The sequence below is a fragment of the Equus quagga genome, chromosome 4 (assembly GCF_021613505.1).
Source record: "Equus quagga isolate Etosha38 chromosome 4, UCLA_HA_Equagga_1.0, whole genome shotgun sequence".
Taxonomy (NCBI): Eukaryota; Metazoa; Chordata; class Mammalia; order Perissodactyla; family Equidae; genus Equus; species Equus quagga.
Genome location: NC_060270.1, coordinates 51,346,034 through 51,361,229, shown reverse-complemented (window position 1 = coordinate 51,361,229; position 15,196 = coordinate 51,346,034). Strand labels below are relative to the sequence as shown.

The window sequence follows — 15,196 nt, the reverse complement described above, 5'->3', positions numbered from 1 at the left end:
ATTTTTTTAATTATCATACAAGATTAACCATTTCTCCCCTTTTGTTGTACAGTTCTTTGAGTGTTAATACATGTATAGATTTTTGTAACACTCTCACAATCAGAACACAGAAGAGTTTCACCATCCACAAAACTCCCTCATGTATCCTATCCCTTTAGGGTCACACCTCCCCGCCACCCTAACCCCTGGCAATCGTGATTTGTTGAGAGGCTCTTAAAAACTGCCAGTGCCCAGGCTCCATCCTCAGAGTTTCTGATTTAATTTGACTGGGGACGGGGCTGGGGTCTTTGTTAAGTTTCTTCAGTGGCTCTCTATGTGCATCCGGGGCTGAGAAACTGGGGCTTTCGTCAATGCCCATCCTTAAGAGGCTGCTGCCACAAGATCTTCTACTCTCTTCAGCTTAAATCAGCACTAAGTGTTTTGTTAGACAGCATCATGAATATTAAAGATTTTTTTTTTCCATTCTGGAAATGAATGGTGCTCAAAATATGTGGGGGAGCTGGTGTGAGTCCTGCACAGGTACCTCCCCGCTTCTACAAAGAGGGCTGAGCACCTGGCGAGCCCAGCACCCACTGCAGAAGGGCCGGGGCCTCTTAAGGGAAGACTGGCGGGCACAGGATGTGACCAGAAGTTTCGCTGAATTTTGTCCCTGGAATATTACAGCATCTGTCCTAAGCAAATCCTTCATGCCCCGTGCCTGTCTAGCATGCCTAAAAGGATAGGGATCCGTGACTTTATTGAGACTTCAGAAAAGTTTAACGTCTGTTTCTGCTTGCCTGTAAATATTTGCTTTGCAAATTTGGTCTGAGACTTGCTTTCATTGTAATTTACCATCTGGCAGAGAGATGTTGGGGAGGCAACATTACTCTTTCCACCTTCTCACTTGGAAAGCAGCAGTTCTCAGTTTCAGCTGCACCTTACAATCACCTGGGAAACTTTTTAAATCCTGATGCCCAGACTATACCCTGGTGCAATTAGTTCAGAGTTTCTAGGAGTGGGACCCAGGCATCACTATTTTGGAAATTCTCCAGGTTGAGAACCACTGTATTCGAGGCTACTAATATCTGCCAAGAATAATCTAATAATTTTGAAAGAATAAATTGTCTTAAATTTATTCAACTCATTAAGTTGAACTCCATCCTCCCTTGCCAACACTTCTAGGTCTGGCTTCCAGCACAGCAACTGGCTAGATGCCCAGTTACACCACGCAGCTATACATCATCTTCACCACTGGTCACTCCACTTTGAGACATAAACACCCCTTAGAAGATGTATGAGTTATCTACTGCTCTATAACCAATTACCCCAAAACCTAAAAGAATAAACATTTGTTATATCAAGTTTGTATGGGCCATGAATCTGGGAACGACTTATCTGGATGGTTCTGGCTCAGGGTTCCTAACGAGGTTACAATCAAATTGTAGACTGAAGGCTTGACTGGAGCTGGAAGATCTCCTCCAAACTCACTCATGGGGCTGGTTGGCAATAGGTCTCTGGTCCTCACTTGCTGTTGGCCAGAGGCTTCCATTTCTTGCCACAGAGATGTAGGTGTCAACCTAAGGCTGTTTGAAGATGCTCATGACTTTCTGGCTGACTTCCAAGAGAGAGCATGGAGGAAGCCACATTGTCTTTTATGACCTAATCTCTGAGTCACACACCATCACTGCCCTTTAGTTTTATTTGTTAGAAGCCAGTAACTAAGTCTAGCCCATACTCAAGGGAAGAGGAATTGGACTCCACCTCTTGAAAGGAAGACCATCAAAGATTTTATGGACAAATCTTAAACCAGCATGGAAGATAATTGGTCAGGGTTAGGGGAATATAAAAGGTGCTTGAATTGCCTTTATGGAAAAAAAGTCTAATTGCACTAGGATGCAAAACTTAACAGGAATCAGACACCCGTAGGACCCAAAAAACTCTTGGAGTTGAGATCACAAATTTGATTATTGTTAATGTATTAATGTGCAGCCATGGTAATTGGTTCCCATACCTTAAATCCTAAAAGGAGAAAGAACACACCAACCCAAAAGAAGTCATCTCATCTTGCTCAAACCCACGTTTTCCAATGAATCAGTTCTTTAAACGACATGCATTTTATGGGGAATGTTGTGTATGTGTTAACAGATAAACAGAAATGACATTTAATTTCAAGCTCCATTAGTAACATACAGGGAATAGTGAGAACAAAGTCAGCCAAGATGGTAAAGGACAAAAGTATTCCATTTCCAATTACTTAGTGTACAAATGCAGCAGCTAAGATAACGTTGAGTGCTTGCCAACTTAAAATGGAAGGGATTATAAGAAATAGAAAGCCCTGCTATCTAAAGATCTCAAAATATTTGTATTGTCTGTTGAAATAATTGTTTTTACAGCAAGCAGGTGAAATCTGGCATGATTTCTGTTTATTTAAATAAAGTTTTATTGGCAAACAGCCATGCTCACTCCTTTATGTATTGTCTCTGGCTACTTTCAGAGTACAACAGCAGAGGTGAGTCATTTTGAAACAGGCTCTATGGCCACAAAAACTAAAAGATTTACTATCTGGCCCTTTACAGAAAAAGTTTGCCAATTTTTGGTGTGGACTAAAGAATGGGGATATATGAGTATTCTTAACTTTATTACAATAATCTCTAGGGTTTTTTTACACGTTCTCTGGGCCTTAAAGATTGATCCAAGAGAAAACATGACGATCAAGATATTGGCAAAAAGCATGTCATTATTTTTTAAAACTTGCTACATTTAGGGCAATAGGACTAAAAGTTAATGAAAAGTATTTCTTCCCACCCTAATGTTGTTCTGCCTCATAAAGAAAAACATAGTGCTGAAGTCAGTCAGTATTCTTTAGGCTGTGCTAGAAAAGAACCTCAAACTTGCTTAAGGGAAAAAAAGGGAGATTTATTGGCAAATAAAATCAAAGAAAGTCAGAACCTGGGAATTTGAACACCATTTTCTTTATGACTCTGTCTCTCTCTCTCTCCCTTTCTCACTTTTCTTCCCCCCTCCCCCCCCCCCCCCCCCCCCCCCCCCACAACTATACAATAATCCCGTCCCTCTTTCTGTGTTGGCTTCATTCCTTCCTGGTACAACTGGGTTTTCTCAACATCATGAAGAGGATGACTCCCGGCAGCTCCAGATGTACATTTCCTGCCATCACCAGAGCAGCCAGAGAGCATTTCTCTTAACTGGCCGCAGTACAGAAACTGCAGAAGATGGAATACAAGGATTGGTTTGGGGCCACCCCTGCGGTTATAGGGTTAGGCCTTTCTACAAATGAAGAGCAGAAGAGGAAATGGTGTGCAGACAAGAGAACCACCAGTGGATGAACACATTAGACTACTCCACCATTATCAGCTGGCCGTCCCACAACAGATAGTCACAAGACCCAAGAAAATTCCAAGGGGATATTGCATCTCTTCCTCGGCTTAGGCAGGGCTCTTGTAAATCTTAATTCTTTAATACATTCGGATTTGAAAACCTCTCTAGATTTCACAACTCCGTTCACCTGTTTCTCAAGAAATTCTTTATTCCTGATGCTACAACTGATGCTTTGAAGAAGACAGACATACAATGTTACATCTTCCTTTGACTATGTCTTTCTCAGGTCAAATAATACCAATTTCTTGGTTCCTCCTCAAGATCCTATGGCTGAGACTTCACTTTTTTTTTTTTGACTCCCATTAAGATTTGTTTTTGCAAAATTGAACATACCTTCTTAATGTATTAAACTCAGAATGTTACACTGGATAGTGAGCCACATAACCCCGGCTATATTTGAGATTCATATTGGAATCTGATTCACCCAGGAAGAAATCATAGCTCTGCCACTTCGTCGTATGATCTTGAAATAATCAATATCCCCATTTTACAGATGAGGACTGTAAGATATTCATTTAGTAAATAGTTACTGAAGGTATCAGTGCTTGGGATGCAAAAAATAAACAAGAGAAATAAGGTCTCTACCCTCATAGAACATGTATGTCAAGGAGAGAACAGACAAGTTCATAGGCTGTTTCCATACACTGTGGTAAGCTCTTTGCTATGAAATACAGGATGCTACTGCGGGACAAAGAAAAGGTGTGCAACCTAGACTGAAGGTGGGGTGGCAGTGAACGGGAGAGAGACCCCTCCTAGAGGAAATGCTGTCTGAGGTGAGACCTAAAGCAACGAGCCAGGCAAAGTAGAAGAGGAGAGAGAATAGGGATTGACCAGCATTTCTGGGGAGAGTAGGTAGCAAATATACCATGATATCAAAGCATAATGATTTAAAGGAACCGAATGTTAGTCAAGTATTACTCAGGAATCTCCAGGTGGCAAGTGACAGAAATCCATTTCCAACTATCTCAAATGAAAAAGTAGTATTTATTGGCTCATTAATCAACCTACGGGTAGACCTGGCTGGCATCAGGGATGGGAAGGTATGGGGACTGAAAAAATGCCACAACTCTTTTCATCTCTGCCTCTGCCTTGTGCTTATCTTTGTGGATTAGGTCTGTTCTCTACTTCTGAGGAGTATTTTCTCCACACAACTGACAAAAGCTGAAGAACACTAATATTTAAGGGACAGGCATAAGAAGAGAAACCAGCAAAAGACTAAGAAAGAGCAGCCAAGATGATAAGAAGAAAACTAGGAACAGACAAAAAAAGACAAAAGCTGATTCCAGAATAGAAATTGACCTTATTTTTTTTAATAGCTATGCAACATGCCACAGTATGAATGTATCATAGTGTAATAAGAAAACTAAAAATGAAACAATGAACTCAAACCGGTTAAACGGTGTCAAATGCTCCAGGAGGACAAAATTCTTCAGTTGTGAGAGAGGGATTCTAACAACCTTAAAAGAGCAGTGTGGGAATAAAGCGGGTCCTATTCACACACTCTTTATACTGTGAAGGCATTCAGTAAACGTCAACAATTTTCCTTTATAAAAGTGAGTCGCTATGACTTACACGTGGCTCAGATTATACTTACTCCTTGATCTTTTTTAATCACTCTTACAAATATCCAGTCATTTCTTTTTTTTGTCCTCTTCTGCACTTGTCCCTAATAAACTGCCTTGTTTTTTTTCTTCTGATTATGCCACTTGTACCAAATTCTTTAACTTACTGGTTGCACCGAAAGTCACGGATTAATTTGCAGGATAAACAAGTGACATTTTATTTCTGTTCACCTCATTAATGTAGATCAGCTCTGGCTGATTAGTTCTCCTCCAAACATTAGCTGACATGGCCCTATAACTTTGTGCCATAGAGACAGCAGAATGGGTTGAGGTTGCTGCTTTCCTGGGGGTGAGTTTAATCGTTTCATTATTTTACGTGTGTGCCACATGAGACTCTCTTACATTTCTGTACCTATTTGTTTTTTCTTCCCCCAGAACCAGCTCAAATAAAATAAAAACTCTTAGCTCTTTCTTTAGGAAAGGGAAAAAAAAAATCACATACTAATCCAAGTAGAGAAGGAGATAAGGAATCAGGAACAGGTTGGGAGAGGCATTTTATAATTCATTAATATATATTGATACCTCTTAGAAGTTTTCCTTTTATGAAAAGGAACTGAGGGATAAGATCAGAAACTAATAAGAAATCACATACTTTAAAAATTTACCACTTGCTTTTTATAGCTTTATTGACTATTACCAAGTTTCAATATGCTTCAAATAATTAAATACTGCAACTGGGACATTAAAAATACAACTAATTTACCAAAATAATTGTATTCTGAATATTATGTACAATATTATACATTTTACATTACATAAAGGGTTTTTATACACAAATGTAAGATTTGATTTATGATTATTGAAAATCCAAAATACATTTGAACAAAACATCCCTATTCACACATACACAATCACTCAACTGGGATAATCAAACCATACATGAGTATGGTTGTTAAAAAATAAAATTACATTCATACAATGGTAGAAATTGAAATTTGTTTTTATTAATTTGAGAGTATTATTATAAAACCACACACATAGGAATTATATAACCTAATTTTACATATTTAAAAATCTATGCTTGAGACAGAAATATGTCTCTATCTCAAGGGAAATTTTTGATTTTTAATTTTTTTTATTTTAAAGGATTGTTATAATTCATAATCACTAAAATGCTTATATGTGGGCAGAATGCAGGCCCAGTCCCAGCAAAAAACAGAAAAGCCATGAGAGTCTGTCATATCGACACGTGTATTTCACCGTACAGTTTTCAAAAAATAATCCTATTCAATTGTACAATTTGGTATGCCTTCATATTCAGATTTGTCACCAAAGTAATTACATATTGAGGCACAGAGCTTATAGGGGAAATATATATTACTGTAGAGAACTAGATACTGAAACAAGGATTTCACTAGGTGACTTCAGGAAAAAAACAGGATAGGTGCTCACATAGAAAACACCACCCATACACACTAAATTAGTCAGTAAACAAGGAGTCAGTCCTTCAAAAAGGCGAATACACTCATGTGTCATACCTTGTCGAATACTGAAATATCTAAGTCCAGAATACTGTGACGTGAGTTTTAGTATTATTCCATTTGTAAATTTAATTCCTTTCACGAAGAACAGCTGTGATTTTAAGTAAAGCCAAACATTTTCTTAACTGATCTGAAAAGTTGGAAACAAGTTCTTTACAAGAGAAATGTCTTTCCAACTGCATGTCACTCTGTACGTGGCTCTTACTTGAGAGCGAGACAGACTGTGACAATCCCATCAGAACTATACACAAGACCCTGGGAAGGGCAGACGGGAGTCAACTGGCCGTTCTCCTGGAAGTCTGCACGGCACCTTGCAGTGTTCCCTCTTCAGAAATCCTGTATTTTATCAAAGGCAAACAACAGATCACCTGGAAACTAGAAGATAGGAAAGTTGAAACATGTACAAAATCGACATCCTTCCCAACACCACATAGTCTATAAAAAGTCAGCTCCAGAGTCTAAGGTTTGCTTTACTGTTTTTCTTCCTGCTCATGTTTAGTTTGAATATAAAAGAAGCTCTAACCTAGGTTATCAAAATATATTTGTATAAATGTATGAGCTTTTCTAATACAAAAGTTAAAAAATGTCTAAATTCTTAATTTTTGTAATTAAATATCCTAGAGTTCAGTAGGCAGATGTATTTTCGAGCAGCGTGAACAGAAGCCGCTGGCTGAGCGCTGTGTGAAGGCGGCACCGTTACATTTCAGCTCGTCGCCGGGACTTCTCAGCAACAGCAGCCCCGTCTTCCTCCTCCTCTTCCTCCTCCTCATAATGTTCCTCTCGGCCTTTGGGGCGGTTGTCATCTCGAACTTCCTGTTCTTCTCCATCGTTGTTTTTCTCATCAGCCTTAAAGTTAAAAGAAAAGAAAAACTAAGAGAGAGGGTGTGGGGTTGGTGATGTAACTAACTCCCTCTAGAAAGTAAAGGGTGCGATGGTACTCCTTCTTGGAGAAAGGAAACAAGTGAAGAAAAATGTTCCAATAGGCAACACTGCTGCAGTCTTTCCCAATCTATGAAGGTTGTCACAAATTTTCTGAACTCCAGGTTGGCCTGTTAAACCCCATGGCACCTTAGAGGCACCTGCTGGTATCTATCCGACTAGACAGACAGATCTCCTACACATGCGCACACACGCAGCAGAAATATAGATCCTACACATACGTTTTCATCATTTTCACCGTAGGTCTCTTCAGCATTATGCTCCAATTCCCTTTTTTTCTCTTCGGTCAAATCTTCCTGAACCTAAAACAAACCAGAGATACTGGGTGACGCTTTTATCATTTAAACACTTGCAACATATTTTGATTTCCAAAAAGTTCATTCAGAGTAGCAGGAACAAAAATAAACTAAAAATAAACTTGAAAAAAGATAAAAGTCAAAGATGTGACTTGTCTATCAGCTATGAAGAAATGTGTAACACACCTACTACAAAAAATCAGGGTGAATGATTCAGAACCTAGGACTTTTGAGACTGAGTTTCTGATTTATTTGAATAAGGGTTAACACCCCAAGTGTAACACCTGAAGAAATTCAGCTGATGAAATTTAAAATTCCCCTTTTCGAAACGGGAGAACTATAGACGTCTGAAGGCTCTGACACAATGTAAGCTCTACAAAGACAGGAACCATCTGGCTTCCTCAACTAATTGTCTTTAATACCTAGATGTTTACCCGACACACTGTAATTGCTTAATAAATATTCAAGGAATGAATCAATCAATCAATGCAAAAAAAATCTGCTCTGTAACAGCAAACAGACACCATTACTTATATACAACGCAGTAGAAAACTGAGAAAAAAAAGTGTATCTATATTTTTATAACTAGGAATAAACTCCTCTGGCTAAAATATCTCTAACGTAGAACACAATCATTTCAATTTCTTCATGAAACAGTTATTAAAGTGCCTCAAATCCCTACATCTCTTTAGTGTTCTAACACAGTAGTTCTGTTTTAAGGAGCTTTCTGTTATGTAAGCTAATACTGTTATGTGTCAGTGATCTCCATTATTTTTTCAAAATGCAAATCAAAGCAAGCATCCAAATATTTTTGCTGAATAATCTTGAACAACACACAAAATGACCTGATACTTTTGGGGGGGGTTTAAATGGGCAAGGGAAGGAAAGTCTGCGGGTGCTGTAATTAAGGGCTGCCTCAAGGTGTCCAGTCCAGGGGCCTGCCAGACAAGCTGTAGGGGGAGGCTGGCCTGTTCGGAGCCTACAAAGACGACCCTCAAAGACGCCCTTGGACAGAGCCCAGCCTTCACGAACCTCTTCTAACCAGCCCTATGTCGGCTGGACTCACAACTCCTAAACTCCATTGGCACCAAATACCTTCTGAGGACAGAGGATAGAGCATCTTTTGTATTCACATGTCCTGGTGGGGCGAGCTAAAGAGAAGACACCCCTGTCTCACCAGCAGACTGGTGGCCCAGGACATCTCTTCTGCCCTGAGTCACAGAAGCTCATAACACCAGCCCCAGGACTCTAGGATGAAAACAAGGAAGCACTTATTTCAGGATCTAATAATGTTTCGCTAATTGAAACATAGTTAAATTGTTGTGTCCTGGTCGATTTCAGTAAACGAAGACATGTTTTCTGTAGCCTCTATAATGAAAATATACTAGGACACCAAACGTGGTTTCATTGGCGTGGGGAGGGAACTGCCTGGAAAGCACTATGGTGGAAAGAATACATAAATCAGGGCCAGCAAACTTCTTCTGTAAAGGGCCAGATAGTAAATATTCAGGCCTTCTCAGCCATAAGGTCTCTGCAGAAACTACCCAGCCCCACCGCTGCAGGGCAGAGGCAGCCTTAGATGCTGCGTAAAGCAGGCTGGCTGTGTGCCAACAAGACTTTCTTTACAGAAGAAGCCGAGGCTGGCACTTTGCCAGCCCCTCACACAGATTGCGCAGTCAGCCAGACCTGGACAAAACCTTGGGTCTCCAACTTTCTGGCTATATAAACAATGAGGTCATTTGTTTTTATGATGAAAATTTTCAAGCACATACAAATAAAGACAATAATTCAAGGAACCCCTTACAGCCATCACCAAGCTTCAAAAGTCATCTCAGTGTCGCCACACTGTATCATCTATTCTTAAAAATTCTAGACATCATGTAATTTCACCCTCACCCATCTCAGTATACATCTCTAACATCCATGGACTTTTCTTATATAACCATAATGCCATTAGCATCCTGATAAATAATACCACGGTATCATCTAATGTCTAGTTCATACCTACATTTTCCTGATTGTCTTAAAAATGTCTATTTACAGTTGATTTGCTCTAATCATGATCCAAAGGCCGCACACACATCAGTTCCACTCCTCTCGTTTTTCTTTATTGCTATTGATTTATCGCCCTGGAGAATGACCCGCATTCTGGATTTATCTGCCTCTTTAAGGTATCACTTAACTCATTCCTTTAGCCCCCACATTTCTCGTAAAAGGAAGGTTGCTTAAAGGCGTGAAGGAATTCAGATTCAATTTGCAAAGCAAGGGTTTCAGAGGTCATGTGGTAGCTTTCAGATCTTGTCTGGCTTTCAGTGGGGCTAAGATTGGTCAGTGAGCTCAGATGGTGACGGCCTGATCGCTCCATGGTAAAGTTCCCTGACCTCCATTCACCCAGTGATATCATCCACTGATGAGTGCTCTGAAATCAATAGTTTTAATTAAGAGTCACAAAAATAGTAACTTTCTAATTCCATCATTCCTTCTGTATTCACCTAACTTCTATAAAGAAGGACTTGCCCACATCAACTATTTAGTTATCTTGCTTGGTATACTTAATTATGGTGGCCTTTAAAATCAGACCTGGGTGGGCTCTAATCATGGTTCTAACAATAACAAACTGTGAGACCTTCGAAAATTTAGCTAACCTCTCTGAAACTCAAATTTCTTATCTGTAAAATAAAAGGGATGGGTAAACATCATTGATTTTTAATCTTCTGTGTGTGTGTGTGTGTGTGTGGTAGGGGGTCGTGAACCCTTTTAAGGATTTGGTAAGAAAGGCTTCAGCAAACGGGCATAGATACACGTTATTTTGCATAGAAGTTTCAGGACGTTCAGACTTCCCCAAGTCCACCCGCAGCCACAGGTCCTATACTGCTTCTCTAAACAGTGTGTTCTGGAAATGTTGGCATCAGCTGGGGGCTTGTGAAGAACTCTGACTTCTAGGCCCCAGCACAGATAAAATAAAAACCTCTAAGCTAAGGTCTGGCCCAGGAATTTGTATTTTTCACACACCCTCCAAGGGATTCTCAGCCACAGCAAAGACTGAGCACCACCTGCCCAAGCGACAACGGACGCCAGGTTAATAATGTCTCCGGCTGAAGAGATGAATACCCTTTTGTTAGTTCTTTCTTCACTTCTCTTGGGATCTCTTGTAGAAAATTCAGGTGGTTTCCCAGTTGTCAATATACTTTGAAGTGGGAAGCACTGAATTAAATTACTCTTTAATTTAGGGAACCCACAAATGAAAATTTTGTAATTTTTCAGATTTACAGATACTCCTTATTATTCTAATAATATATTCCTCATGTTTGGGGCAAAAGTAATTTAAACTCATCTTAAAGGCATTACTGAAGAGGAACAAAATCATATGGAGTTTCTAACTTTAAAATATGCTTAGACTAATCACCAGAACCAAATGTTAGTTTCCCTCTCGTGACATAAACACACCAGTTATGTCTTCCACGTTCGGCCCTCTTTAGTGTCCTGCTCAAGCTGATGCAAACATTTGTCCAAGATTTCCCAGCACTGCTCCTCGTTACTCATTTTTATTCGCTGAAATATAATGTTTTAGGCATTTTAGAAATGGTCCATATGCGATATGGCAAGTTTAATAAATAGCCCAAACCCCAAGTAGAATAGGTCTACTGAGTTTGAAATGGGCATAGGCCAGCTACCCCATCCCTGTAGGTATTAATGCCTTTCTTTACACATCAAAGATGTTACAGGAACTAGAAGGCTGAACCTCAAGTAGTCAAGAACGCGGAGATCCCAAGAGGCGGATGGAATGGGACAAAGGAAGGGCCTTCAGCAACGTCAGCTGCAGCGATGGACACCACTGCTTGCTGCGAGATGTCTACTAGGAGAGTTTTTGCCATCCATCCGGACAGCTTCTTGACGTGGTGATTCACAGGCCGCAGGACCACGGAAGGCGGGTCAATAAACCACGCTCGCTCTCTCAGGGGTCTTCCGATCCATCTGTTGTCAGTTATACCGGGGAGACAGAGCACTCAGATTTTTCAAGCAGTCACTGAATCTATATATTTTTTTGAACATTCAAATAATTTTAAAGCACAAATAACACTTTTTGGCAAAGTCATAATTTGCCTTGTTTGCTCATAAGTAGACACAAAATCTGGAAAGTAGGCAACAGGAGGATGGCATCACCACGTGGACACGTTCCACTGGAACAAGCCCCCCAACGAAGAGGGAGTGCTTGTTAAGAACGCTGCTGTGCTAAGACAAGAGAAGGCAGGGGGAGTGCCAGCCGCCTAACATCACACTTGTGTTGGGTCCTCTCCCCTCAGAGCTTAAGTCACAAGCCTGATGGGCTGGATCTCAGAACAGGGACAGTCCTGGCAGGACACTGTCCCTCCCGAGGAGCAAATGCCGACAGAAGTCAGGGTGACTGTGGCCAGGCAGGAGGGGACTGAGGGCAGCAATGGGCCTTACACTCGGGGGCCAGCTGCGGCAGCGGAAGACTCTGAGGCTAATGGAGGGAAGAACGACGCCCATTACCCAGCCTTCGAGGGTTTTCAGAGGGCCCTGCAAAAGCTGTCTCACACACACGTGGCTTATACACAGCACAGCCCGCGTGCGCCCCTGCTGTAGTGCTCGCATGTGTCTCCCTCTGCTGCAGTCGCTGAGCAGCTCCTCTCCGACTATCACAAGTCCCTGAAGGGTACTGGGGAACCACCCTCCTCAAGGGAAGAACTAGGAACAACAGGAAGGGGTGGGAAGACCCAATACAGCGGGCTGAGGGGGGAGGAGGAGCAGGGCCCCAGGGGAAGAGGAGAGGGGTTCTGAGGGAGGAGGAGCAGTGATCTGAGGGAGGAGGAACAGGGGCCTGAGGGAAGAAGAGTGGGGTTCTGAGGGGTGGAGTTTTGAGGGGTGGGGGTCTGAGGGAAGAGGGGCAGGGGTCTGAGGGAGGAGGAGCAGGGGCCTGAGGGAGGAGGAGCGGGGTTCTGAGGGAGCAGGAGCGGGGTTCTGAGGGAGGAGGAGCAAGGGCCTGAGGGAGGAGGAGCGGGTTTCTGAGGGAGGAGGAGCAGGGGCCTGAGGGGGGAAGGATCAGGGGCCTGAGGGAACAGGAGTGGGGTTCTGAGGGAGGAGGGGCGGGGTTCTGAGGGAGGAGGAGCAGGGGCCAGAGGGAGTGGCTGCGGAGTGTCAGGCGCTCACCTCCACCTTGTCACCACTCTCCTTCCCTCTTGCCTCTCTGTCTTTTCTTTCCATCCTGATCCCTCATGGATCACAGGATTTCTCCCTCCGCCTTAGCTGATATAATATAGAGGTAAGAAGTATCAGTAAATACTGATTAAAATTTTATGTTTACCCTTTTGAATTTTTAAAAAGCAGCCAAGGTGACTCTCTTCTCTTTTAATCCCTCAAAGACTGCTGGCATCTGACAGAATGGAACAAAGTAATATTAGTCTAGACATCCTGTTACAAGAGAAATCCAGATGAATATCTTTTCCTTGCCAAATGTCTTAATATCCAAGCCTGCTGGTTTTCTAATGCTCTCTTCTGATAAGACAGCTCAGGGTCTTGATTAGGATGAACAGCAGGAAGAGAAGAGAGAGAGGGCAAAACGATCCAGTCAGTTAGAGGCACGTGACCAGCGATGTAGGTCACCAAGGGCTGCAGAGAGCAACATCCTTTTCTGTTTTCCTGGTATAAGCACAAATTTTAGCATCAGCTCTGAAAGGCTGACAAATGCAATAAAAATGAGAAAGCGGACCTAGTCAAGGGAACTGTGGACGTGAGCACAGAAGCACGCGTATTCTGAGCAGAGTCTCCAGCAGGGGGTGCTTGTTCAGGCTGCCATTTGTCCATCCTCTTGTGTGGCTCCCTTCAGGGTCAAAGGCGCACATATGTAGGACGCTTGGCCGAGAAGCACCTCTGAAGCAGGATTGTAGTGCAATGGCTCATTTACTGGTCCAGAGAGAGACTAAACGTGGGGCCTTGGCCTCATCCCTATCATATTCCCAAGTCCTGAGCTTCAGTGGTCCACACAGTAGAGTGCTGTGACTAACCAGCTACGACCAAGAGCACTCATCGCTCAGTCACGCAAACGCGGCACCACGAGAGACATCTATAAACTTCAATGACAATTATATGCTAGAAGTTCACAATAAAAAGCAAACTAAAATGAAACGTTAAGAAATTCCACCCAAATGCATTTTCTCCAACTGAGCTCCTTCTATATTTTTCCTTTTATTGTTAAATTTAATTTAGGTCTTAAATTCTCAGGAGGGAAGAAGCTAAAAAAGTAGAGACCATAAATTTTTTTAAAAGTCTGGAGGGTGCTGAGTGTATTACGATGGACACTCTGGGGTACCCCTCAGAGGCAGGCCCTGTGGCGACATCTCCAGAGAAAGTCACAAGGGTTAGTCCAGACTCCCTCAACCTGCCGAGGTTTTTCTCTCTTTTATGAGGGAAAGAGATAGAAGAAAATATTCTTAGAAAGATCACTTCAATCACATTCCTGAAAGGCCAAATTTCTTAATTCAAAATTTCTAGTGAGAACCAAGGAGGATTCTATTACCCCGTTTTTATCTTCTATCCAAATGTCTCCACTGCCATGGTCCATTTCCTCTTGAAACTGTCTTCCTTATCCTGCCTAAGTCTTTCTGAACATTTCTACAGAGGGCCTGTCAGAGCTGATGCTGCTGAGGTTTGTTTAGGGTTAGGGCTATGACAAGCAGATCGCTCAGAGTTCCTACCTCCTCCTCTCCCTCCTCCTGGTACTGCTCATCAACATTGTCCTCCTGCTGGTCTGGATTTCCTGCCATCTGTTGAAACAAAAGAGGGGGCTCGGGTGACTGGTCACTGGAGACGCGTTTTACAGAACTCTGGGACAAAGAACAAGCACGCCCCGTGAAAAGCGCACTTTCAATGCATCAGTGGCCAGGAAATGATGAATAATCATTCTCAGCACAAAGCCCAGGATGTCCGCTACCCTCTCCCTCTGAGAGCAGGCATATCATTTCATGCAACGGTCTGAAAACCAACCAAAGAGGCAAACCTTTCATCAATGGAGGTTCTGACTAACTTTTTGCATATACCAGGCCCTTATGAAAATACCCAGGTTACCACCACCCTCCGCTGTGGCATCTGCTCACCACCAGATGCTCCTCCATTTCTGCATTCTGCTTTTGATTACTTTGTTTTTGCTCTTCATTTTCATCTGGCAGATTTTCTTCTCTCACTTGCTCGGCTTCCTCAAATTCATCTTCGCCTTGATTATTAGGGTCATCTGCTGGGTTTATATCCTCTACAGCAGCCCTCTGTAAAATTTTAATAAAAATCAACCGCCACTTCAAAATCCAGGATCAAGTTTAATTTCATTTGAAAGGCCACACACTGGCAGAAAATGAACTTGTCCTTCACCAGCTTGTTCAGATCTATCCTTGCCGAGACTCACAAGGACACAGCCCACCGTCAAAAGATAGAACTCCTGCTTTGTCAGTGGCTGATGAATCACAACATA

At 42.1% G+C, this 15,196-nt stretch overlaps 1 protein-coding gene across 7 annotated transcripts in view; it reads right to left on the bottom strand.

Annotated features, from left to right (window-relative positions):
* Positions 1-5,921: 5,921 nt before the first annotated feature.
* The window catches only part of GOLIM4 (golgi integral membrane protein 4), a 73,841-nt gene continuing 64,566 nt past the window's right edge, over positions 5,922-15,196 (bottom strand). For all 7 annotated transcript variants that reach the window (XM_046658255.1, XM_046658254.1, XM_046658251.1 and 4 more), the window contains 4 exons: positions 14,829-14,993; positions 14,430-14,498; positions 7,639-7,719; positions 5,922-7,324 (listed from right to left, as the gene is read on the bottom strand). In XM_046658255.1, coding sequence (XP_046514211.1) covers positions 7,175-7,324; positions 7,639-7,719; positions 14,430-14,498; positions 14,829-14,993 — 465 coding nt within the window. In that variant the 3' untranslated portion in view covers positions 5,922-7,174. The remainder of the gene's footprint in view (positions 7,325-7,638; positions 7,720-14,429; positions 14,499-14,828; positions 14,994-15,196) is intronic.